At 39.0% G+C, this 26,669-nt stretch overlaps 1 protein-coding gene across 1 annotated transcript in view; it reads right to left on the reverse strand.

The window, feature by feature from the left end:
• LOC134804046 (WD repeat-containing protein 47) overlaps window positions 1–26,669 on the reverse strand; it is a 102,353-nt gene extending 75,684 nt beyond the window's left edge. The window contains exons 1-4 of the mRNA XM_063776925.1: window positions 26,504–26,669; window positions 20,362–21,840; window positions 19,867–19,953; window positions 16,965–17,007 (exon numbers count right to left, since the gene is read on the reverse strand). Of these exons, the coding sequence (XP_063632995.1) occupies window positions 16,965–17,007; window positions 19,867–19,953; window positions 20,362–21,815 (1,584 nt within the window). The 5' untranslated portion in view covers window positions 21,816–21,840; window positions 26,504–26,669. The remainder of the gene's footprint in view (window positions 1–16,964; window positions 17,008–19,866; window positions 19,954–20,361; window positions 21,841–26,503) is intronic.

Genomic DNA, 26,669 nt, shown 5'->3' on the forward strand with positions numbered 1-26,669 from the left:
AGCTGAATTTAAGCCAATCTACAGTTTGAAGAGTTTACCAGAGGTTCCAGGGGACTGGATCCTTTACTTCAAGACCAAGAAGCGGCCGCAGAAAGTGTACATCAGAGAGGGATGACCGCTTCTTTGTCACAATATCTCTCCGAGATCGACACCAGACAAGCATTGCCATCCAGCAGCGTCTGCGTCAGGTACGAGGAGTGGCTGCCAGTGAGTGGACAATAAGAAGAAGACTTAAGAAAGCGAACTTGACACCCAGGAGGCCCGCAGCGCGGCCCAGATTGCTGGCGCGACACCGTACAGCCTAAAGAGAGTTTGCTGAAAATCGTGACGACTGGACCATTGAGAAATGAACCCCAGTTCTCTTCTTGAACGAGTGCAGAATGTGCTTGAATGGATGTAACCGAAGAGGAAGAGTCTTCAGAAGGCCAGAAGAATGGTTCGCTCCATGTTTCTTCTCCCAAAGGGTCGCCTATGGCGGTGGACCCGTAATGTTCTGGGGCGGCATTTTCTACGACGGGCGGACAGCGAGCACAGAGCTGGTTTTCGTGCCTGGCGAGGGCCGTGGCAGTGGATTGACCGCTGCCAAGTACGTCACTGATATCCTGGAGGAACATGTTGTTCCTTATGCCGGTATTTTTGATGAGGGGTTCATCCTAATGCAGGATAATGCCCCGTGTCACACCGCTAGGGCCACCGCAGCCTACCTTCTCGAAGTAAGCATCGACACCATGGACTGGCCAGCGATGAGCCCGGACCTTAACCCCATTGAACAGGTGTGGGACTACCTGAAAAGGAGGGTTCGGAAGCGGAATCCTGCCCTGGTCAATGTTGAGGAGCTGAAGGCCGCCTTGCTGGAGGAGTGGGACGCTATTCCTCATCAACACATTAAAAAGTTAATTAGGTCTATGAAAAACCGCTTGATTTGTGTAAGGAGGGCTATAGGTGGCAATACCAAGTATTAATTTAATAATAGTAATTTATATTGTATTAAAAAAATGACTTTTTCTCAAACATGCAATGAAATATTGATGTTATGTTCCTTATAATAGGCTGCGAAGTATGACGTTTCAGGTGCGGCTAGAACAAAAGGTCGTTAATGGAATTTCATACACATCTTGCAGGCCTAGGCCGGCAAAGTCCTCTTTTTTAATTTTCATTTCACAGATATTTGTGACACAGCATCGTGGCATTCATCCATTAAAAAAAACTAGAGGCAGTATATGCTTTATGGTTCGTAATGACACTCTGCCACTACGCCTATAAAAAAAAAAACAAAAAACAATGTTTGCTATAATTTGCAGTTTTATTTGTATAAAATCAACATGAACTTAATAAATAATACATTCTATAATTTTATAATTTTAAATTATAAATTTAACTACACAAATAAAAACATTTAAAATATTTCATCTAAACGTAAAAAGGTCTACTCAAACACGCGTAGTTATCTTTTTTAAATTGTTATGGAGGTAAAGTTGAAAAATATTCATTCTGTTTTATTGGATTTATGGTGCGTTGTTGATTTTTTGACTTTAATATGAGTTCCGACGAATAATGAAATTAATATTAATTGTAATCGTAGGTGTTGGAATTGGCAGCGTAAGCAGAATTGATTTTAATAACTTGCTGCCTCTGCCGCCAAGTCAAAGACGAAGTATGTATATGGTTGCTTATGGCAATTTTATTATTTGAGAAACTAAGAAAAATGGCTTACAGTTTATTAGAAACAGTTTTGTGGCATAATTTAAATGAATGTAACTAATACAAATACGTCAACACTGTGGAAATTATACTTATTTACTCCATGCATAAAGCAACGATGTATGTGAAACATGATATCAACATTAAAGACTATGTAAACTTATGTGACGAAAACGACAGTCAGACGGATACAAGGCGAAAAAATCAAAGATACATGAAAATATACGGGTAGTAAAAATACACGACTCGTGTAAAACATACGCGTGATAATGATATAGGTACGTGTTGGTTATATTTTGGGTGTAGTTTACTTTTAGTTTTTTCTATAAATAAAACTTGGGTTTCGTGGATTTTTTATTTTATTTATTTCATTGCATGTTTGAGAAAAGCACTATACATACCTCGGCGGGAAATGGGGTTGCCCGCGCTCAGACCTATGCGGCCTCGCTTCGCTCGGCCGTCTATATGTCTTCGGCCGGCAACCCCTTTTGTCCCGGCCTCTGTAGTAATGTACTATTATTCTCAACTTTCCTGATTTATTATTGGAGCATTATGCGACTACTTTCAGTTTTCTGATTCGATTCAGATTCGAAATTTCTATGAATTTACCATTTTTCTAATTCGTTAGATTACAAGCTTTCAGTTGATACCAACATTTTCAGAATCAGGTATAGAATTACAAAGATATTGGGTGCGGACGAAAAAATTGCAAAGTGATGCAATACTTTTGCACGCGAGTGTATTCCAAATAAGCCGCCAAGCATTTAATAAGTGGACCAGACACGGCAGACACTAGATTCAGAGCAAGAAAAGTCTGCAGCGATTTTGATAGCACACGCATTGCTAGTGTTATTTATACGTCATAATTTAATTCTCGAACGTCAAACTTCTAAATTGAAATTATGACGTATAAATAACACTTGCACTGCGTGTGCTATCAAAATCACTGTAGACTATTCTCGGTCTAACTCTAGCAATAAGGTTAAATAATTCCATTGCCGTTACTTTTGTTTTGACTGTATAGTAATCGGAATGAAGTAAAATAGTATGGAAATTATAATGGACAGCTGCTGGACCAAACTGGATCAAAATAGCTAAAGCCAGAGAGAAGTGAAAATGGAAATGTTAACTGAAACTGCGCTTTTTAAGCTCTGCTATTACGCTGTAAAAAGTCACCATGAGTTTCTCTTAACGATTTTAATTGCGATGAAGTTACTAGAGCATAAATTGCAGCTTTGAAGTGCAGGCAGGGCCCCAAGCTACAGGGCCTTGGGGTGAACTACGCAGAAAATATACAACAAAGGAGATAGTATTGTCTAGTGTTGGTAGGAACTCGAGTCCTTTGAGTCTGAATTTGAAGAACTCAGCTCATTTTTACGAGACTATGCGCCTAAAAACCTTTTAAGTCTCGAGTCGAGTCCTTTTTTGAGTCTTTTTAAAGAGCAACTCAAAAGGACTCGAGCCTCCGAATAAAGACTCTATCAACAATTTTATAGGTTTTTCCTGAATAACAGTAAAGAAATTAGGCGTTATCGTATGATTTGTGTACTTAATCCACAAATTATACATAAAGACAATGCATTTCGAAATTGTTTGTAATAAAATCGAGAGTTCTCTGAAAAGGACTAAAGTCTCTACAAAAGACTCGGGTCTCCATCAAGTTGAAAAGAACTCCAGTTTAGACTTTAATTATAAGAGTGAAAAACTGAGTCGAGTCTTGAAGCAGAGGACTCAAAGGACTCGAGTCAGACTCAAAAGACCCAACACTGACAATACTAGTGTTGGGTAGGTGAAGAATAATAAGTCGCAGTGGAATATCGAGGAATATATTTGATACATAAAATCAGATGACTGACGGTTGATTGTACAGACATTACAACAACAACGGTTTCATAGCAACCTACCAACACTTCCTCTCAAGCAACCATCCATCATCATGTGAACACTCACAGCATCATCAAGCACTCAAGTCTAAACCTAAACCAGTCACACACCTTTCAAACTTAATGCGGGGCAATGGCTTAGTTAAGACATCGGCCAAGTTATCTTCAGTCGGGATGTACTCCAACTGAATCAACCCCTCATTGACGCAATGACGAACGAAATTGTACCTAATGTCGATATGCTTCGTCCGCCGGTGAGAAACAGGATTGTTCGCCAACGCCATGGCGCTCTGGTTGTCTACAAACAACTTGACATTCTTAGAGTTCCCCTTTTTGAATACGTGACTCACTAACCTCTGGAGGTATACAGCTTCCTTGGATGCTTCAGACAATGCGACGAATTCTGATTCACTTGAAGAAAGTGACACGCAGCTCTGCTTTCTGCACTCCCAGGATATTATATTCGGTCCAACTTTGTACATATACCCCGAATAAGACTTTCTGTCTCTAATGTCGCCTCCCCAGTCAGCATCAACGTAACCTGTAATTAAATGATCGTTACGTTCACCTTTTGACTTCTGAAATAGAAGGCCTAAGTCAATCGTTCCCTTTATGTAACGTAGAACACGCTTAGCCGCCTTCATGTGTACAGATCGGCAACATGAATTATATTGAGCCAAGAAGCTCACAGCCGCCGAGATATCGGGCCTCGTGTTACAGGCTAGGTAATTCAATGCACCAACCAAAGACTGGTATCGTAATTGTTCTTGACGATTCATCTCCTCACCACCCCCATCTGCCAAAACCTTATGCAGATCCAGTTCTAGCGGAGTTTTCACTGGTTTGCATTGATCCATACCATGATCCTTTAGAACGGTTTCAATAAACTTCCTCTGATGTAGGAAAAACGTACCTTCTTTTCCTCGTTCTAAATTCATGCCTAAACATTGGCGCGCTTGTTCCAAATCCTTAACTTTGAAGAATTTTCGCAACCCATTCAACAATGCCACTTTGCTTTTCATATTTTTAAAAAATATTATGAAATCATCTACATACAAGCATATGAAAATATCATCTTTGAAATATAGACAATTATCATATTCAGAACGTTGAAATGACATTGTTGACAACAAAACATCATTGACTTTTTCATACCACGAACGACTTGCTTGTTTGAGGCCATATATTGCCTTTTTCAATAGACAAACCTTTTTATACTGACCTTCGCTGTCAAATCCTTCCGGTAGTCGCATATAAACTATTTCTTGTAAATCCCCATTCAGAAATGCGGTATTTACATCAAAATGATGTACCTGTAAATCATTTTCTGCAGCCAACGCTAGCAATAACCTTAGAGTTGATCTTCTTACGACGGGTGAAAACGTTTCTAAATAATCCACACCGTATGACTGCGTGAAGCCTTTTGCGACAAGTCTGGCTTTGTATGTCAGGTTTCCATCGGCGTCATACTTGTACTTGTAGACCCACTTGTTTCCCACTACTTTGGCTTCAGACGGTTTATCAACAACCTTCCAAACGTCGTGCTCCTTCATGGACTCCAACTCACGTTCCATTGCTGCTTGCCACTCATGACTGTCAGGTCTCTGTAATGCTTCGTTGTATGACCGGGGCTCTTCCTCTATATTGCAGGTACTATTATAGCAATACAGACCGCTATGTGCACTACGTAACCTATTCCGTAGAGGATACCTAGGTTCTGCCTCATTGTGCACATCAGCCGCTCTTGGTTCTTCGTTACGATCTTCAATGGTGGGTTCTTGTCTAGAAACTTCATTGAGTACATCGGGCTCAGCTGTACGAGTAGTGTCTGCGCAAGCTTCTACGGGTACATCGACTGCGTCCGAGCTCTCTACCGCATCTTCATAGAACTCTTCTGCCATTGACATATTCGGAACCGTCTTTGAGGAATGACCGATTTCCCATACAACAGCATTGTCTTCATCTTGAACAGTCGTCTGAGACGATAACAACTCTACATTTGAACCAGTTTCTGACGCCTTTAAATCAGAACCTTCAATAAATGTAACGTCTCGACCTGTTATAATCTGTCTAGGATTGCTAAGATCCGCAAAGCGATAACCTTTAGTATCTTCGCAATAGCCGACGAAAATATATTGCTTTGCCTTGGCGTCCCATTTCTTTCTCTTCTCCTTCGGAATATGCACATAGGCCGTTGAACCGAATACTCTCAAATGATCCAACTTCTGCACTTTCCCTGTCCACAGTTCTTCCGGAATCTTCCCATTGTTAGCGCTATGAGGCAGTCTATTTTTGACGTATACCGCTGTGTTACAAGCTTCCGCCCAAAACTTCTTATTTAAGCCTTTGTCCATAAGCATGGTCCGTGCCATCTCCGTAATCGAACGCAGGGACCTTTCCGCGACTCCGTTCTGTTCTGCCGTGTAGGGAACTGTCAACTGGTGCCTTATTCCCTTGCTGGAAAGAAATGCATTAAAATCTTTATTAACGAATTCGGTACCATTGTCCGTTCTCAGTTGTTTAACTGTCAAACCTGTCTCATTCTCCACATGCGTCACAAAATCCTTAAAGAAGCTTAAAGTTTGCGACTTTTCCTTAAGAAAATAAGCAAACATATTCCTAGTGAAATCATCCACAATGACAAACATGTAATGAGCACCCCCGTAAGAACGTTCCGACATTGGTCCACACAAATCGGCGTGTAATAAGCCGAGTTTGTCATCAGCTCGTCCTGCTTCACCCTTTGGAAAAGGTAATCTATGTGCCTTACCTCTTATACAAGCGACACAAGGTTCCATTACGCTTTTACCTCCAAGCTCGATCTGTGGAAGCTTCCGTAAATCGCTCAGATTCACGTGCCCAAGCCTCCGATGCCAAAGCGCCAACGAGTCCTCAACTTGAACTGTAGCCAAAGCCCCTTCTACAACAGGAAAACAGTCATCCAACTTATAGATACCTGAGACTTCACTAGCAGTCACCACAAGTTTACTCGTAATTTGGCCTATCGACTGGTGAATCATCCTACAACCATTATAATCAAATATAACCTTCCACCCATTCTTTACCAACTTCGAAATCGATAAAAGATTAACTTTCAAGTCGGGTACATAGTAACAATCTTTTACGGGAAACAATACTCCTTTTAGACTTACCATAATGTCACCCTTACCCTCACTTGACATTTTGTCATCATTCGCACATGTTACAACATTCTTATCAGTTATCATAAAGTCTCTAAACCAGTGCTTCTTAAAACTCATGTGGTTCGACGCACCGCTGTCCAGATAAAATGCCGAGGGGCTGAAGGAATCATGTGCCGACAGTGAACAGTGTAAAGCAACTTTCTTCGACTTTGAAGAAACCGTTGATACGCCTTCGCCATCCATTTCCTTTACCAGCTTCGGGCAATATGACTTCTTATGACCTTTCTTGCCACATCTGAAGCATTTGAGCTTTAATACTGAATGTTGACCTTGTTTCTTTGCTACTAACGCCGAATTCGCAACTGAGGAATCATTCGAAGAACTCTGGCCGGAATCCTCTTGTAACAGCTTCTGACGGACATTTTCAGAGGTAAGCTTCATACCTGAGTGTTCTAATGCCATTCGCAATGGTCTATACTCATCAGGTAGACCTCTCAATAACACTACGGCTATCAGATCGTCATCAAAGCTCTGATTAATCTCTTTCAGCTTTTGAGCGTGGCTCATCACGGATGCAACATATTCATGCATAGACTTGTGATTTTCTAGCTTTTCATCCAAGAGATTATTCATCAAAGATATCCGCCGGTTAATACCTTTATCTTCGAATATAGCTGCCAACGCGTCCCACACCTCCTTAGCGTAAGATAGATTTTGCACATACGGGTACAGATGCGGCTCCAGGTGTAGACATATTAACGTGAAAGCCTCCTGATCCTTCTCTATTTCTGCAGTATCTAGTTGCTTCGGTAGTGTTGACGTGTACTTGAAACATTTTTCGCGAACGAGTAGCATTTTAATTGCGAACTTCCATGACGTATAATCTTCTAATCCGTTTAATTTGGTAACAGAAAATTTTGTAAACTGGGACATGACCTGAAGAATAATAAGTCGCAGTGGAATATCGAGGAATATATTTGATACATAAAATCAGATGACTGACGGTTGATTGTACAGACATTACAACAACAACGGTTTCATAGCAACCTACCAACAGTAGGACTCACGGAGGGTCACGTAAATAATAATCTCAGGTAAACTGAACGTTGAGCGCTTATCGTCGAGTTGCGTACGAAGTACAGGAGGGCTAAGATGGTCGGCTCTTTATCTATTGTCACCATGACTGTCACGTTCTAACAAATATGTAAGTGCGAAAGTGACACATGGCATGACAGGTGATAAAAATGCGACCATGATACAGCGGCAGGTGTACGAAATTTATCGTGCACTTTGTTTTCAGAAAAGTCGACGCAGACGAAGTCGCAGACATAAAGACTATATGACGTCATCTACAACAACGATAAGCTACATTTGGTATAGAGACCAGTCTTTGTTTACAACTGGTCTCCGATAGGGTTATCCTTTTTAATTTACGACGATCAGTTGATCCGTGGGAGTAAAACAAACTAGATCTAATCGCTCGTAAATATTGTTGACGTTATGTGATATATTAAGTTAGGAAAGAATTTAATAAACAATGTGTCTTAAACCTACTATTGCAACATTCACTAACCCGAGGTTAACCGGTTAAACCTGGAGTTACCACGGTTACCAGTACATTTTAACACTGGGTTATCGGTTTAACTGGTTAAACCCGGGTTAGTGGGATAGTGCAAGTGGCGCTTAGTAATACTAGGGCTCGATTCGGCTCGAGAAATTGACACCCTTTACCTACCACAGGGCGGGCGTCCCATTGTTTTGCGACCTAGAAAGAGTTAAGGTGTTTTGCTTTAAAAACCGGTTAGTTAATATTTTTTCTATACGGTAAGGCGACACGTCTGAATATGGCGACAAGTATGAATATGGCGACAAGTATGTATGAATATTTTTCCGTTACGTAAGGCTACACGTCAAAGTCACATGGCTACCGGATGTTGTCAGACGTAAATCATAGAATATTGTAAAAAAAAAATTATTTTTTTGACGGAGTGGGAATGCCTTTACGCACGGTGTGCGGACTCACCGCTCCTTTCCCCTCTCCTGGCGAGAGGGGGAAGATGGCACTACCCACTAAACCCACTCCGGCGTTGCACCCTCTTTGCCGTTCGTGAGGGCGCACTGGGATCGATGTCATTCCACCACGGAAACCTACCCTACCTACCAAAAGAAAACCTACCTACCTGGGGACCTAGCCAAGTGACAATCGTTTATATAAAATGCTAATCGAAACTACACACACACATAAAGGGTATATAAATTATTAATTTTGATGGTGTCATTGTCATACCGATACATTTTTATACTTTTCGATTGGCGATACTACCCGATATGGCCCGTATTTGTTTCGATATAAAAAAAGTTAAACACAGTCTGCGAAGTTATAATGTCACCCATGCCATTTCTATGTAAAAAATCTGTTCGTAAGTATTAAAGGTCAGCCGGGGCCGTGTCCCCGTGGGGCCCACAGCTTATCAAAATGAAGATCGACAATCCCACACTGGCGTACGTGCTAAGCTGCGCGCATTATTCTGTGGATATGCCCAAGTGGCTAATTCGCGTTCGTGTGTTGAGAAGCGTATTACTTTATGTCAAATTTACTCTAGAAATATATTAGAATTTTAGTGACCGCGCAGTGAGGCGTGGAAAGCTTTACCAATATAAAAAATTGTATACTTTTTAGTTTATTACCAACGCAAAATTAAAAGGTAGCCGAAAGTAATTATCGTATTTTCAAGGGGAGTTTCGCTGCAAAAATAATATTGGGATCCCTTGATCTACATTTTCCTTATTAACTAGCAAAAAGCAGAGCTTTGTAAGGGCTCGCGGAGTTTTTCTTCCTAAACGTACCGGACCGCGACTTTGATCCAATCCGATGCTTGTTCCATGTTCGATCGAGTGGGTACGTAATAAGTCCGTTAAGAACGCAGCTATAAGTGAGAGCAAGAAAGAAATATACTAACCGGACCCCGGTTGCTGTCCGGTACGCCTGTTTGTTACAGCGTTTACTTTGTCCATTAAAAACGTGTCCAGACGAGAAAATCAAATTGCCAATATCATCCACACGTAATATACAATTTCATAAGCGCTTATTACATCCTACACGGTCGCCCAGTACTTTTTGTAAGGAAGCCAACTGGCTTTCCTACATAATGTTGGGTCAGCGAGCCAATGTCCTTGAATTTATTTTTGCGTACTGCTCTATCTTAGGTATTGCTTTTCTAAGTGCTCATTAAGACGTGTCAGATGACCAAAACAGCGTGTGCCTATGTTGCACCAAACCTGAGTTCCACTCGGTACAGCCAGGGTTCAGCATCAGCTCTATCTTGGGTACTAATCTCCTAAGTGCTCATCATGACAAGTCGGATGTCCAAAACAGCGTGTGTCTATATTGCAACAAACCTGAGTTCCACTAGGTACAGTCAGGGTTCAGCATCAGCTCTATCTTGGGTACTGCTATTCCAAGTGCTCATCAAGATGTATCGATTAACTAAAACAGCGTGTGCCTGCGTTGCACCAAACCTGATTTCCACTAGGAACAGCCAAGGTTCAGCACCAGCTCTATCTTGGGTACTACTTTCCTAAGTACTCATCAAGACGAGTCGGATGACCAAAACAGCGTGTGCCTATGTTGCACCAAACCTGAGTTCCAATAGGTACAGCCAGGGTTCAGCATCAGCTTTATCTTGGGTACTACTCTCCTAAGTGCTCATCAAGACGAGTCGGATGACTAAAACAGCGTGTGTCTATGTTGCACCAAACCTGAGTTCCACTAGGTACTGCCAGGGTTCAGCATCAGCTCTATCTTTGGTACTGCTTTTCTAAGTGCTCATCAAGACGTGTCGATTGACTAAAATAGCGTGTGCCTGTGTTGCACCAAACCTGAGTTCCACTAGGTACAGCCAAGGTTGAGCACCAGCTCTATCTTGGGTATTACTACTTTCCTAAGTACTCATCAAGACGAGTTGCATGACCAAAACAGCGTGTGCCTATAGACCTACATGGACACACGCTGTTTTAGACATCCGACTCGTCATGATGAGCACTTGGGAGTGCAGTACAGTTTATTTGTACCTGTACAAAGGTACTTGAGCTCGTCATAATTTCATAGAAAAAAAAAATCGCATCTTCGCGTAAGAACTATGAAAACCCCCTCCCCCCCCTTTGTAAGAAAAAATAAGATATGTTCGACCCCCTCCACCCCAAAATCGTCTTACGTAATAAATGAATGGCGCCAAAACAGTTTCTCGAACTGAAAATACCCGATTTAAGTTTGCTAACACAACATGACTGATCAGTTCATCAGCGTCACAAAACATTAGAAGTAAATTGACCTCCGCAATGAATATACAGCAAAATTGATTGTTCTAGTAGGTACCTATTCACAGAAACTTAATTGCTAAATTGGGAATCAAACCAAGCGAAGCGAGGTGGGCCTAAATCCAAAATTTTAACCCACTTTTGTATTCATCGTTGTTAATAGCGTAAGCGCCATCGACTTTATTGAAATTGAAAACACCACATAGGTATGGTTGTCCGAGTACCCACAACACAAGCCTGCTTGAGCTTACTGTGGGGGCTTAGTCAATTTGTATAAGAATGTCCAATATTTATACTACTAACATTTGTTAGAGAAATAAATAATTAACATTAGCACGAATGTTAATTCATTATTTTGCCAACAGATGGCGCTAGTAGTAATACAAAGTGTTATTACTTTATTGTATTTTTTTAGGTTTATAAAATGATATTTTTATGTTTGATAACACATCTAGACATAAATTTAAATTACTATGTTAAATCTCAAACCCAACAGTGCAGTAGTTTTTCCGTAAAGTGTACCACAAGAATGCATAGTTTGTCGAATAGTGATAATTAATGACTTAATAAAATAATTTATGTAGGTTTACCCATTTGAATTGACAGATGCCAACTTCCTTTAATTAAATAAAAATACAACTAGAGTATCTGAATGTGGAATGAGTTCCAGCCTTTACTTTTATGGCTAGGCAATATCTCCTATGCAAATGGTAGAGGGATTTTCTAGCGCACGAATCCACTTTACAGCCAATAATAATTTATCACACACGCGTCAATAGAATAATGATGTGCTTCCACAGATTACGTACTGTAAAAACTTTAGTGCATATGTTTTACGAACATTAAGACCCAGCCTTAGTTTAATTTCTCGTGACTTGACATGAAACCGAAAAGAATAACTATAAATTTAGACGTGGCCTTATGAAATTCAAAGTAAGTTTTTTGTGAACTACTTTTTAATAGTTACTCTTTATTTAGGTCGCTAAAAAATATCTTCCAGGCGATAAAAACTAATCAATACACTTAATTCATAATTAGGGGAGGTAGGGGACCATTGGACAGTCGGGAGGCTCGGGCACCCCCTTGTAAATCGTCCTGATTTCCCAACACAAATCCTCCCGACTGCCCAATGGTCCCCTACCTCCCCTAGATAAGTATACAGCTGTATGCAATAATAGCAGCCAATGAGGAAATGAAAAATAAGGGAAAAACCATAACTTTAGATGAATAATATTCGAACTTTTATTATTTTCTTGTGTTACTAACTTCGAGCAACACCGGCTTCCGACACATCGGAAGGGAGGGGCCCAAGCGGTATCTCACCGTACAAATCTTTCTGCCATTTTTCGCGGGGGGAAAGGTGCACACAGTCGCACTTCTCACACACTTACATACAAAATCCAATCTGTAATGACGACACAAATACATAGAAAATGACACACGTCAAAGACAAATCTTGCAAACCTCGATCTCTTTTTGTGTACGGACGAGTGACAAGTGTCACAACACGCACACTAACACATTTTCGTTGAAGTATGTTATTGTATTCTGAGAGATGAGAAGTCGGATTTGTCGCTCGACCGATCCGCAATTTGTACTGAGCGAGCAAAATCGATAAATCCAACAATTACATGAGACTAAAATATAATAATTGTGTTTGAATGTAATTAAACGTATGATATGTAAAAAAAAATATTACATGTGAAATGTAACACTTTCTTTTGTAAATTTGATGTCCCCCGACCTCTTTTTATAACAAAAAACCGAGCAAACAGGCATTTTTGTGCAGCAGTGTTCACGCGCGCGTCTGGACTCGGTCTAGTGAAAAATCCAAGTGCAACTAGTTTTATTACCCGCGCTAGATTAGATTGACGCGCTAATCTTGTACCTCGGCAGAGGGGAAATAGTGCGAATGCCGCCTCCCTTCCGTGTTGCTCGAAGGTTACTAAACATTAATTCAATATTAACCGTAAACTTTGCTTAAATATTCGGCCTATTTACTTATTAGCAAAATTTCTTAAAAAAACTGTAAAATCTAATGAGACATATACAATTGTGCACCTACCATTATTTCAATTTAGTATTGTATTGTAGTACGGGCGATTTTCCGCAACTCGACGTCCTGCGCCTATTTTGCGTGATAGGGTGTGGGCTAGTCCTGCCAGCCCAGCTCCTCGGGGTATCCCACCAAACCTTTTTGATGTTGAGTAGGACCTCGGGGAGGTCTCTCGGAGATCCGAGATGTTTTGCCCTGTATGGGGCCACTCCGCTGCATTCCAACACCACGTGAGAGGCTGTTTCTTCCTTCTCCATGCATCCACGGTCTGTGACACCTGTTATAAAAAGATGTTTGTTACAAAGTCCATGACCTGTTATGACACTGGTTACCATTCTCAGTCGAACCTTTCCTAGTTGAAGGAGCGTCCTTGTGAGCTTACCGTTGATGCCAGGCATGGCTTCTTTGGCCTGTCTGCATCCAGTCTGGTTTAGCCAGTGTTCTGCGTGTAGTTTCCCAGTGCGTGCCAGCAGCATTGAGCGTATCTTGCTAAACGGTATCGGGAGAATCGGTTCCGGGCCAATCGCCCCCGCACCCGATCCTTCTCTGGCAAGCTCGTCCGCAGCATCGTTACCTCGGGATCCACTGTGTCCCTTGATCCATTGTAAGGTGATCTTGTTGGTCTGACATACCTCCATTAGTCGTTCGTGGCATTCGTGTATAAGTTTGGATGTAACTATATGGCTTTTTAGGGCCATTAAGACTGCTCTACTGTCGGAGAGTATGCGGATGGAGGATCCTACTACCTTCCTTGCAGTGGTGGCAGCCGCCGCGTTTATGATGCCCATGCACTCAGCTTGGAATACCGAGTTATGGGCTCCTAGGGGAGTGGTGATTGACATGTTCAGGTCTTCTGAAAAGGTTCCAGAGCCCGATCCGCTGTCTGTTTTGGACCCATCAGTGAAGATTTCAATTTAGTATCTTGCCCGTTATTTTCATTCGAAGCTTTACATCTACAAGAAACTTTCCTGTAAGACGATCTTTCTCGCAGAGGGTACTTTAGGCCCATCATTCGGACTTGTTGTTGATTTTTGACCGACTACTTGGTATGTTTTTTTGCCTTAGGCTCTGATGATAATGCCACCCACGACTAACCATGACTGTCTTAGCGTATTTTTAGAAATGATTAAATCAATTTACTCTAGTATAAACAAACGCTATTATATGAGTGAATGGCAACAAAATTGTACAGTCACCAGCAATAATATGTTACGCAACGTAGACCTCAAAAATATCTGACACGATCATATTTGTAGCACAATAAGAACGCGTCACATATTTTTGCGGCCTTCATTGTGTAACATATTATTGCTGGTGACATACATACCTTAAGGACCTGTAATTGGTCAAAAGATAATTGATTCCATTGTGTTACGACAACTAAGCCATTTCTGAAAGCATGAAAGTGTGTTAGCGTATGCTTAGACATATATGTGTAATACTTTTTTTTAATTCACCCATATTTCACACTACTGTAGCTTTGGAATTACAGTGGAACATAACATACAAGCATTAACGAATCCGACCGCTTTCGCCCTTATATCTCTTTCCATCATCGGGTAATAAAAAATTGTTTCGTTCGCCATTCACATGACGTGTTTACACGGCTCCAGCGTCATAAAAAAAATCCAGTGGGCTTTACAATCCATGAATAGTATCAAATTTCCTCCATATCTCTACCTCCCTTCACCTAATTTAAAAGGATATTCATAATCGCAATTTGTTTGCAAGTATAATAAAAACTTTAGGGTACGCAAAGTTTGTTTCGCTTTGATGCCTGTTACGTAATTTCTAAAACATTTTGTCTTAACTGTGAGGTCGGGGCCCATTTCATGAGAACTTGTGATACAAGCGGAAGTCTCTTTGTAATAAAATGAATAAAAAAAAGGCTTCCGCTCACAAGCTGTTATGAAACGTGCCTCTAAATTGATATTGAAAGCCTGCGCAGAGCGAGATCGAAGCTAAGCTGCAAAACTAACTTCTATCAAATGGAACAGTGCATAAGCTCGAAGGGCCTCAAAAAAGCTAGGAGATTCTAGTAAAAATGTTATAGTCGGGATAAACTGATTTACCTTTTTTTTTTCAATAACACCTGTTGACTGTTCTGTAGTCTGTTCCTGATTTAATTATAAAGTGCTACGCCATACATTTTCTATGAGCGTTCCATAGTATTTTCAATAGGCAGAAATTCATAGTTATAAAACAGATTATAGAAGATTCTCCCGAGATTAAAAAACAACCAGATCCTAAGTAATTATATTTCCAGAAACGTCTATTTCAGGATGCGTAGGTATTCGCTTTTCGGCGATGCTATCGGAATTTTCTGATTAAAACGTCTATGAGATAAAAACATCCGAGAAGTAACGCCATCTCTCCAAACTTAAGTTGTGCTATCAGAGAGAACATGGGTCAAACTTGAAGGCAAACTTTAGTTCGCTGATTGAAACATGCAGCGCCATCTAATGATTAACGCTACAAATGCGGACAGTGCTATCTGTCGAACATTGCGAGAACTACTGATCCGTTGCGTTACCTGTTGTCGGTCACCTTCGCGAATTTTCTAGTGGGTTTCTAATTCTATCGTTTCAATCGGTAGATGTCTCAGTAGCGTTACTGAGACAAAATTACCAACACGTCTAGGGGCCGATTTTTAATTTCGAATGCTGGATTTCATGTGGGTTCAATATATTATATCTCCACTACTAGGAATTTAAATTCTACTAATAGAATTGAAAACGAGTGTCAAATCCCACTAGATATCCAATTACTATTATATTTTTCGAATTTCAAAAATACAGGATGGGCCACAAGGGTGTTGGTAGTTTTAATCTTGAACTTTTCGAAACCGCTTGGCGGGGTGCGGCGGGGGGGTATGTTGCTATACGCGTCGTTTCGTGGAAATTTAATCGGCATAGAGCAGTACACAGGAGCGGAGCCTGCATTTTGTGTATGAGCTTTTTACCAAAACCCTAAATCGGTGATTACTGCACGATGGGTGTATCGACAGGAATACCATATACGAGATTAGCGTGAGGTTCCAAGTGCTAATGTGATACGCAAATTGATCATAATGGTTGAAACAACCGGCTCGACCATAGCAATAATGCCTGGCGGACGTCCAGTCTCTGAGAGAACGGCCGACAATTGTGGAGCAAGTTCGACGTTCAGTTCGGCAAAATCCGCAACAATCAACGTGTAAGACAGTTTGGGCTATGGACAATAAAAAATTCAACATTGCGACAAATTTTGAAGCATAATTTGCATCTTAAGGTTTAAAAGATTCAGTTTGTTTATGAATTAAAACCAAATGATGCGAATAACTGACTTCATTTTGCCAATCAGATGCTCTAATCTCATTTCCAAAAGGAATGATAACAAATGGCCACCACGCAGCCCCGATCTCGGTCTGTGTGATTTTTTTTTTCTGTAGGATAAGTACCTCAAATTTGTAGTCTTTGAGAATAATTCGAAAGATTTAGAGCAGCTGAAAAGGAAAAAAAATCGGAAAATCGCCAATATCCCCGAGGGGAATATTTCGAAAAAAAAAAAACAGAATTTCTAATATACACATTATTTTAAGTCATAAAATTCCCATAACTTGTAGTTTTTAAAAGTAGTATTTTAAATGTTGTACTAATTGTAGATTTTTTCAATTCAATTTTCAAACTGCCAACACCCTTGCGGCCCACCCTGTATCAAATTGCCGTTTTCCACAGTTTTTAGAGTGGTGAAATTTTAGATCCAAAAATCGGCCCCTAGGATCTAGCACATTCCTTTATCTGTGGTTTCAGTGAACATGTTGTTTATAATAATGATACATTCGCGCAAACAATAAAGAATTATACGACAAGCAAAACTACTTACGTTTGTCTGTTCTCTAACATCTGAGTCATCGTTGTCATTTTTCCTGCAAAAAAAAACAAACATTTTCTTATGAATGGCAATAACAATAATTTACGTGACATAAGCAATATAATAGATCGACGCAATCAACTACCTATATTTTCTGTACAGGTTGACCCAAAATTACGTTGACAAATAATTTGTAGGGATATTTTTGTTACTTTTACACATTAAAAAAAACATCTTAATATTAAAACTACATCATTTAACTAAAACAAAACGTAATTATCTCCCAAATATACTTCTTTGACTTATGCAAAGTTCGTTAAAATTACCAACAATATGCCGCTGTAAAAAAGCTTGTCAAATTATTTTTGGGGCATTCTGTACACTAGCAGCGAAGCTTAGAAGTTAGAAATACATTTACAATGGCTTGGCTATTATCCTACTGCCTACTATTTATTAGACATTTTTTTTCACGCCCCATTAGGCCAAATTATTTTATTTCACGCCCTGTTACTGTTGACATCAAGCGAGCACTTTAAGATAGTCTAAAGTTGGCGTTTAAGTCGTTTAACAACTCTAAGGCTTCATAGTCCTAAATCGTGGGTTCAATCCTCGGTTGTACTGTATAGAACAGAAAAAAAAAGATTCTCGCAAAAATTCAAAAAGAAAAGGTGATAAAAAAAATTTCGGATCCTGAGATCCTTATCATACACACATGCACAGGCAAGAGATTAAACAATGCGGAATGCAGTTGTACTCAATAATCCTTTCCCATCGTATTTTCTCGGAGACGTTCGTATTTGTCATGCTATTTTAATCAGTTTCCGTTCCGAGAAAATACGATGAAAGGATTATTCAGTATATCTGTAGCAATTTCACTCGCATGTGCTCATATTGACAATATTGACGTTAGTTGGAAATTGTTCAAGTTCCACACTTGTTAACAAATAACTGTTTTTTTTATTCTCGTAATAAAGTGTTAAAAAAGGAACATCGAAGTAAAGAACCATTCGCCATAGGCAGCCTCTTAAATATTATCTTAGTTCAAAGAATTCGGACTTTAGAAAATACCTTTTATAGATTCTCAAATGAAGTCATAATATAGCGCAAGCGCGCGATGCTCAAGCAAAAAAAAGTTATTTTCTCGGTCGAACGAACACAACCTGTATGTTACTGATTCTACCCACCTTACCATCAATGTTACCAACTCAGGAACTGAGCTACCTACTAAATTAAGGAACGAATGCAGCCTGCCAGCTATTTAAAAAAAATCGTCCCCATATAAATACATAGTTTTAAATTTAAACTCCCGTTTAGCAACTTTCAAGATCCGACTTGGCAACAATGCTAACCGTTCCAGTGCAACTTGCAGTAACGTTATGGGCAATCAGTCGAGTCACCCAAGCATCAGTATATTTAAACTGATTGTCATTGGTTAAGCACGTATTTCAATTCAACGCCTGTGTTCCAATTGTTTCGTTCTATATTATTTACGAATAGAGTTCAAATTCGAATCTAAATAATCACTAAGACCCAAGTCTAACCGTTACTAACAACACAAAATGCGGAAAACGATACGCTTTGTTTGCATAGAACTAGGCGGTTAGGAGAAATTGGCTCTCAAGCAATTACTCCTAAATATTCAGAACAAATAGTATGCTCGTTGTACCGCGAAACCATCATGTGCTCTTTTTGTTATCCTCATCAGTGATCCTAATGCGGTTCTAATAAGATATAATTTCGATTGATGCAATTGTGGGATGCAACTGTAACGTTAGAGTAACGCGATGCTTCAGCGCATTCTTACCGACACTTACTTATCGCTCTCTTAGTTGTTCTCTGTATAATTGCCAGTAGGATTCAGCGTGCAACCAGTATTTGACCATTCAAAGTCAAACGCGCAACCGGACCGAGAAATCTCTTCGGAATTGAAATAAGATTAAGGAGAATTAAAGTTGTCTATATAGCTCAAGAGTGTACAAGCAGTGGGCGAGGCACATAGCACATAGAACCAAGGCAGAAGAGTTCTTGAGTGAAGGAAAAGTATCAAAAAAACGCAGCTTAAGAAAACCACCAAAAAGGGACCACGGTCTCGACAGCAATACAAAGAACTGATGTGCCTATGAGGTTGCACTATCGGTTGTTGTCGGCGTACTTTGGGGGAGGTTTGTCCAGTAGTGGACTGTTTTGCCCACAAGAATTATGACAGAACGGGCAACATGTAAGCGTCTAAATATTCATACAACCAATGTTTTCCTTTTAGATTTATACAATACAACATTTAATAAAATTGCCATAGCAAATAGCACGAGAGCTAGCTCACTCACTACCGCCACAAATTGTCATGTATATAAATAACACCTTTCAAATGCACGTTTTGTCTATTAGTATATTTGCAATTCAATTTAAGGAATACCTACCTTGAAATAAGGTTGAACTCTGACATACTTAGAGTGGCGCTGACTAATATAGATATTTTTGCCGTTACTATCACTTTACTGGGTTTTCTAACATTGCTGAAGAACGGATTGATTGAACGTCTTTCGCATAGGAGAAACTTGTAAACAAAAACGAAACAGTCACTAAATGGTAAACAAAAAACAATTCGAATGCATACACGTAGGTATGTCGATATCTTTGTTGTAGGTAGTATGCATGTGCAGAGTCCGCTGTATACATTATGTATGGGAGATTGGTCCTTCGCGGCTAAATTTTTCAAGTTGCCGCCCTTTTCTACTTTGCTTGCCAGAGTATAATATATATATACCTTTATAGATAGGTATGGTACGAACACACAAAAGACGGACGCAGTGTCAAACATTCGCGAGCGAGTTACGACTTTCCGAAAATGATCACTCGGATGACGCATTCTTCCAAAGAGTGACTACTCAAGTAATGAGTCAGTGTGGATAGTTACCTCATATATTGCTGGTCCGGCTTGGCGGGCCCGCCCGGCGGGTACTTCGCTCCGGGTGGCTGGCCTGGAGAATCGCCTTGCTCCATACTGGAAAATAATAATTTATGATGAATTTTTTCAAATAAAACTTTATTGCTGAATTTACATTAGGTAATTTGCTGCCATCAGTACTCATCGAGATGGTTCTAAAAAGTTTTCTGAGGTCATATTTGGACTTACTCATCGCCAGCTCTGTGACACCATAATATCTAAACAAAACTAAGTAAACAATTGTAACTTAATATTTCATACCTATCTTCCCTATATCTAGTATTCTCTATAATATTAAGATAATTAAAATAATTAGACATTTTATTAACTTAACATGCATTCGAGTGAAGATAGCTAGAAATGAGTCAAGGTTACTTGAAAGTTTAATAAAGTATAATACAGTCTACAGAAAAAAAATAGACTTGCTAAATTTATTATTGGAAAGAGAATGTCGAGGCAACTCACCCTTTTTGTCTCGCGTCTGCTGAGCAAAGATTTCGGAGATAATCGTCGCATTCCCGTTGCTTCTGAATCTGGTATTCTTTGAGCAGTTCTCGTCTAAAGTCTCCCTCCATCGCGGGTAACAGCGCCGATTCAGGCTGCTGCGGCGTCCGCTCTGCCAAAGATGAGCGTTCAGTCGACGCCGCGGTGGTAGATATAGACGTCGAGGCAGAGTAATCCTGCCCTCTGTGCTCAGGCGTCGTCGCATTTGAAGCACCCACGCTATTCCCTTCATTCGTTTTTCCCTCTCCGATCGGCTTCAATTTCTCCTCGATCGGTTTTAACGTATCATCCAAATTATCGAAAATGCTACCACCATTATTATTGTCGAACAACCGATCGACGGAAGTGTTCATCAGTTTGCTGCCTTTTATTCCTGTCAGATGGAAGCCGGCGAAACACGACGAAGACGGGCCGTAGTCGATAGCGGACAGGGCCATAACGGCCGGGTGGCGCGGCGCACCGTCGGGCAGCGGGCGCAGCGAGCGCGTCATGGCGTCGGCGGCCGAGCGCGGTCTCCTAAACGGCATTGCCAAATGCGGGAACGTTCGAGGCTTAATCGGCGTCACTAACATATGCTCCGTCCACGACGTATGCAGCGACGGACGTTCCAATTTCTCCACATCAACATTCAGCATTCGTTGTTCGAAAGGCACGCTGAACGTTTCCGCCGGTATCGACTGCAGCCATGAAAGCAAACTCAAATCAGACTCGTCGAATCCCGAACCGTCCAGTAATCTGGAAAAGTTTACCTCGTTCGACTGCGCCTCCTTAGACCCTGTAGCCTTAGCCTGACAATAATTAACGCAGGACTCGTATAATATACCTTTAATTAGAAGTTGCATGAGTCGATCGTTCTTTGCGCACTTAGATACGGTGCCGCTAGACTTCTTGTCGCACGGCAAAAATTGTTCTACTAGAGGATAAACTTCGCGGAAGCACTGGACGCGAGCGTTGCTCGGATTCCATTTCTTAAATTGTGCGTGATCAGTAATGCTAGGTAAAGTTAATAATAAACATAAATTTGAGTATTCTTCTTTAGAGGGCGCTAGTTTTTCTAAATCGCTTAGCACTTTGACGACCTCGTCGACAATGTTTTCGACATTGTTGTAGGCTTTTATTTCTGATCTTATGCAGAGCAGTTCTATGTATTTATGTCGGAGGATAGCGTAATTGAATTTGTCCGCTTCGAAAGCTTTTAGCGCGCTTAGGGGTTGTATGAACTCAAGTACGTCGTCCCACTGTCCGTCGAGGATGAGTTGTCGGAGGAAGAGCACGTCGTCGGCGAAGTTGCCGTTGATGACGCCGGTCTCGCGCTCCAGGGAGAGCTGGGTGATGTGCAGGTCCCTGTTGTGGAGGAACTCCAGCGCGAGCCGCACCACATCGTCCTCGCGCAGGTTCAGGTGTGTAGACGGCATTTTAGCTTGGTGGTTTATTTAAAGTCTACAACAAGAGAAATGTTTGCTCAGTATTTATTTTTAATAGTCGTGCAAGCTTTGCCGCCGCTAAGAGTGGTTATTATGTACCTACCTGTATATTTATATAAGCAATGTTTGAGTGAAAGCATAGCACATTTTGGTATAACTTATATACTTTAATAAAAAAGATTGTCAAAATGTCTAACCCATGTTAGCAATCTAGAGAAGATTTACTAAATAAACAAACACTAAACCATTTGACTTAAAGTAATTGCCGCAGATAAGATTTCATCTTAAGACATAATTTATGTCTTGATAAATATCAACTAACCCAACTCTAAAACGTGCCAACCTCCCAACATGGGTTGAATTGGGACTACCTAAATAATGGAGGTGTTGTGAGCACAATCAACTTAAATGAGAACCAGTTATTTTTTATATTTATTACTATTGTCACTTTTATAAATCGTCAAAAATATCGTATAGGTGTATTATCGTTACGTCACTGCGGCTAAGTACTAAAAATTATCAGCTTTTAACGCCAACTATTAAATAATGACGGCGCCTTTAACACTATTACAGATATGGTAAAGACAATAATGGTCAATCTTTCATTGCACAAAATGTGGGTGCATACAACTTACTCAAAAATATGTCCTATAGTTCTTAATTCTAAGCTATGGGACATTATTTTTGAGTATGATGTGTGCACCCATATTTTTACGCTTGACTGTACCAACCATGTCACTTTAAAGAATAATACCCCTTTAGTAAGTCGTTCGTGTGCAAACTTCGTGTTAATCAGAATGGACAAGCATTAAAATATGGTTAACGTTGTGCAACGCGTTATTGGATGTATACAAATACTGTTATGGTGTTGTCATGGCGACGAAACTTGCGGCAATCGTTAACACTTTGTACAATTTAGGGTGGAGCGAAATCCAAAATTCTTGAATATAGCAATGGAACCCCTCTAAAAGGATGTCTAATTTTTTATTATTTACGGGAAAAATAATTAAAAAGATATTGGTATATACTTTTAGCCCTCTACTGTTCGATTATATATAGCAATATATGTATATATTTAATAATATTAATTTATACTTATTTTTTTAAAAACAAGTTTTATTCATTAAATAACATCTTTTTCTTACAGATATACTCGATTCCTATACTTATTTTTGTTTATGACGTATATTTTTATGACACGGTAAAACCACGTAAATCGGGGTTTTATGGAAAATGCCCTTTAACCCGGATATTGTGCACAAATTGGAGTTTACAACCCATAACAGAATCGTGAAAACTATTTTGAACATGATAAGATAATAAAAAGAATACTAATATAAGTATATATATGCCTAACATACGTGTGAACATGACCCAAAAAGGGCGTAAGCGACGCCGAAGGGCGAAATTTGACGCTTATTTAAACATATAAGTAACCCTTTTTTTGCAGAAAAATTATACTTTTCGTAATTAATAACATCGTTACTTTGACACAAGAATGTCTAAAAAAAATAATTCATAATTTTTTTACACTGTAGCATTTTCCTTGTTTTGCATGAAATTGCTGTTTAATATGAAATTTTGAAATTATATTATTGCATAAATATTGAAAAATGCACTATTATTTTGGTAATAACTTATTATACGCTTATTAAGTATTATATAATTTCAATAAAATGTACACATATTAGTGAAATTGTATATTTTAATAATTGATGAAAATTTATCTTTATTAATTTCTTTAGCGGCTGAGTAGAGGGCTAAAAGTAGTGTTGATTTTGAAACTTGATATAATCACTATAATCTACATGACAAACTTTTGGTACCGGTTCCACATTGATAATCAAATTTTTATTTTATTCCATACAACGACGCTCCACCCTATTGTACATACGTATCACATACTATATAGAGCATGCGAGCATAAATTTAATACCAATACCAGTTATATGAAAGGTTTGGAATAAGGACAGATATGTTAGGAATAAGGAATATTTTCTCTGTTTGGTACATGTATACATTAAATTAAGCCATCATAATCCCTGTGGCACTAACAGAAAAGATGCTACCTATTGAAGACATGCCTCCACTGGCAAGTTATAGAAGGTACGATTTGTATTTTGTTGTAGATTTTTTTTCTTTTTAGGGTTCCATACAAAGGGTAAAACGGGACCCTATTACTAAGACTCCGCTGTCCGTCCGTCCGTCCGTCTGTCACCAGGCTGTATCTCACGAACCGTGATAGCTAGACAGTTGAAATTTTCACAGATGATGTATTTCTGTTGCCGCTATAACAACAAATACTAAAAACAGAATAAAATAAAGATTTAAGTGGGGCTCCCATACAACAAACGTGAAACCGAAGTTAAGCAACGTCGGGCGGGGTCAGTACTTGGATGGGTGACCTTTTTTTTTGCCGTTTTTTGCATTATGGTACGGAACCCTTCGTGCGCGAGTCCGACTCGCACTTGCCCGGTTTTTTTTCTTTAATTTGGGTGGTTTGAAGAGCTTCTCGTCCTGAACGGAATAAATACGAATCAAAATAATGTCTCATATAAAGAATTATGTGTTACGTAACTCACCTACAGAATAGGGAACTCTATCTATCAACCAAATTTTATGAAAACATGAAGGAAAAAAAAATCCACCTAAAAATAAAAATCGCCCTGGAAGACATGACTTGATAGAAATAGTATAAACAGTTATTTCTTCCTTGGGGTTGTTCAGACAATAAATGTGAATTTTTACAAGTAGAATGAAAGCTTGTGATTATGATAAGTAGTATATTTCTTAACGACCCACTGCTACATGTGCAATGTAGATATTTATTATCATTATATTTCAAACAATTTACACAAAATCTTAACAAATCATACTTACAACTAAATCTTCCTCTTGAATATCTATTGATGAACATTCATTACATTGAAATTTGTTACTGTTTTAAAGATTTAAACATATAGACATACTAAAGAACTTTGTTTTATACTATTTGGGATAACTAGGATATTTTTTATTATTTCTCCCAGTAGTTTACTATCTTCCATCCTATGACTTGGATTTAAATAAAACCTATGCAAATTTAATGTAATACATTTATCTTAACTATTGTGATTAACTCTGGTCGATATAGCATGCATCCATCAATAAAATAGTACTCTTAACACAATAATGTTACATGAAATATAATTCAGTTAATAGATAAGTTAAACTAATTAAAAATAAAGCCTTGCTGCATATTTATTGTTTTAGTTCTACTTCCAAAGTTATGCTATTTTCTACAAAACATCAAGATGAAACCAAGCCAACCAGAAATCATTATAAGTATTGTATATGTTCCAAGCAATATATTTCAATGAGTTAGGCCATAAAATGAATTAAGATATTATCTTTTGCTACACATGAGAAAATATTTAATCTGCAAAATAAATAAGTAAACAACAAAAATTGATTTCTTTTGCGCATTTTAGAATCAGTTGGACTGGTAGGTCAAATCAGTTAATTTGTTTTACTTTTTTCTAAATGTTTTCACTTTTTATCAGAGGTACTCACACAAAGGAAAAAAAAGGTATTAAAATGAATGTTTTGGAATCATAGCTTCACACTTGCTCCGGCAGTTTGTATATTTCAAAGTTAAGCATACTTTGAACTGACTCACTGTGGCTCTGGGCTCAGGCCCATTAGCAAAGGAGATACATTGGCAAACAAAAAATTACTTACAGCAATATTATTTTAATGCATTGGTAAATTACATTTTTTCATACGCATAAGCAATTAGTAGTTTTCAAAATACTGCTTAAAATGCACATTTTGGACACCATATAAATAATATATGCATTTTGAAAGCATTATGAGCACAGAAAATTATGAGCAGCACTGAAGTTTCATATAGATAACATAGTGGCTTTGACAGTCGTTAATAAAGTTATTATTAACGACTGTACCTACCCTATTGTACCTATGGTACCTACTCTTAATATTAAAAATCTACATGTTGTGCAGACAAATAGCTCGGCCCGAATTATCATTCACACAGGCAATAAGGTGGCTATTTATGGTGAAGAAAGTTATAACTCCTCAAAACTAGGTCTAATATTATGTTAATGATGATCATAGCAAGCCCATTCTAATAAGACACCCAAACCATTAGTAGACTCAATGTGGTAACATGTAAATGTCTTTATGTTATTAATAAAGTTATAAACTAGTTTATGTAACCAGTAAGTTAAACATTATATTAAAGTTAAACTTATGATTCGAAAGAATGTAAACCACTTTGGCAAATAAATTAACAGATTAATAATAATAAGCCTAAGTTGTCTTATTAATTATTCCCGCGGGGAAAGCCTGTACTTGGCGAAATTACTGGTGCATCTCTGACAGGTAACGTACGGCTAAGAGAGAAGACATTTAGAATTTTTAATTAACAGTAACACTTCGCTGTAAGTAAACGATCAAATGTATCGCTCCATATCCGAAAACAACAGAACAATCAGCCACCTACACAATCCAACCTTACCATAAAAGCTTAAAGCCAAGGCCCATTCAAAATATACCTCATTCGTTTTAATATCATGCAAAATAACAAGTAACAAACTAGATATGGGCCCGACACGATCATCGTTTTACAGTTAAGTATTAATATTATCTGTTTTAAAATTATATTCAAATTGTTTTACCTTCTGGTTCCTATAAGTATCCTGCGTGGCGCTAAATTCACACACACACAATTCTGCCTACATTTAGTGTAATATTTGAAAAAAGTATATAAATATTATTACTTTTTACTAAATTTTTTCACTAGAGAGCATACGAGAGACGTTGCATGTATGTAGTATACCTACT

This window comes from Cydia splendana, chromosome Z (genome assembly GCF_910591565.1).
Source record: "Cydia splendana chromosome Z, ilCydSple1.2, whole genome shotgun sequence".
Taxonomy (NCBI): Eukaryota; Metazoa; Arthropoda; class Insecta; order Lepidoptera; family Tortricidae; genus Cydia; species Cydia splendana.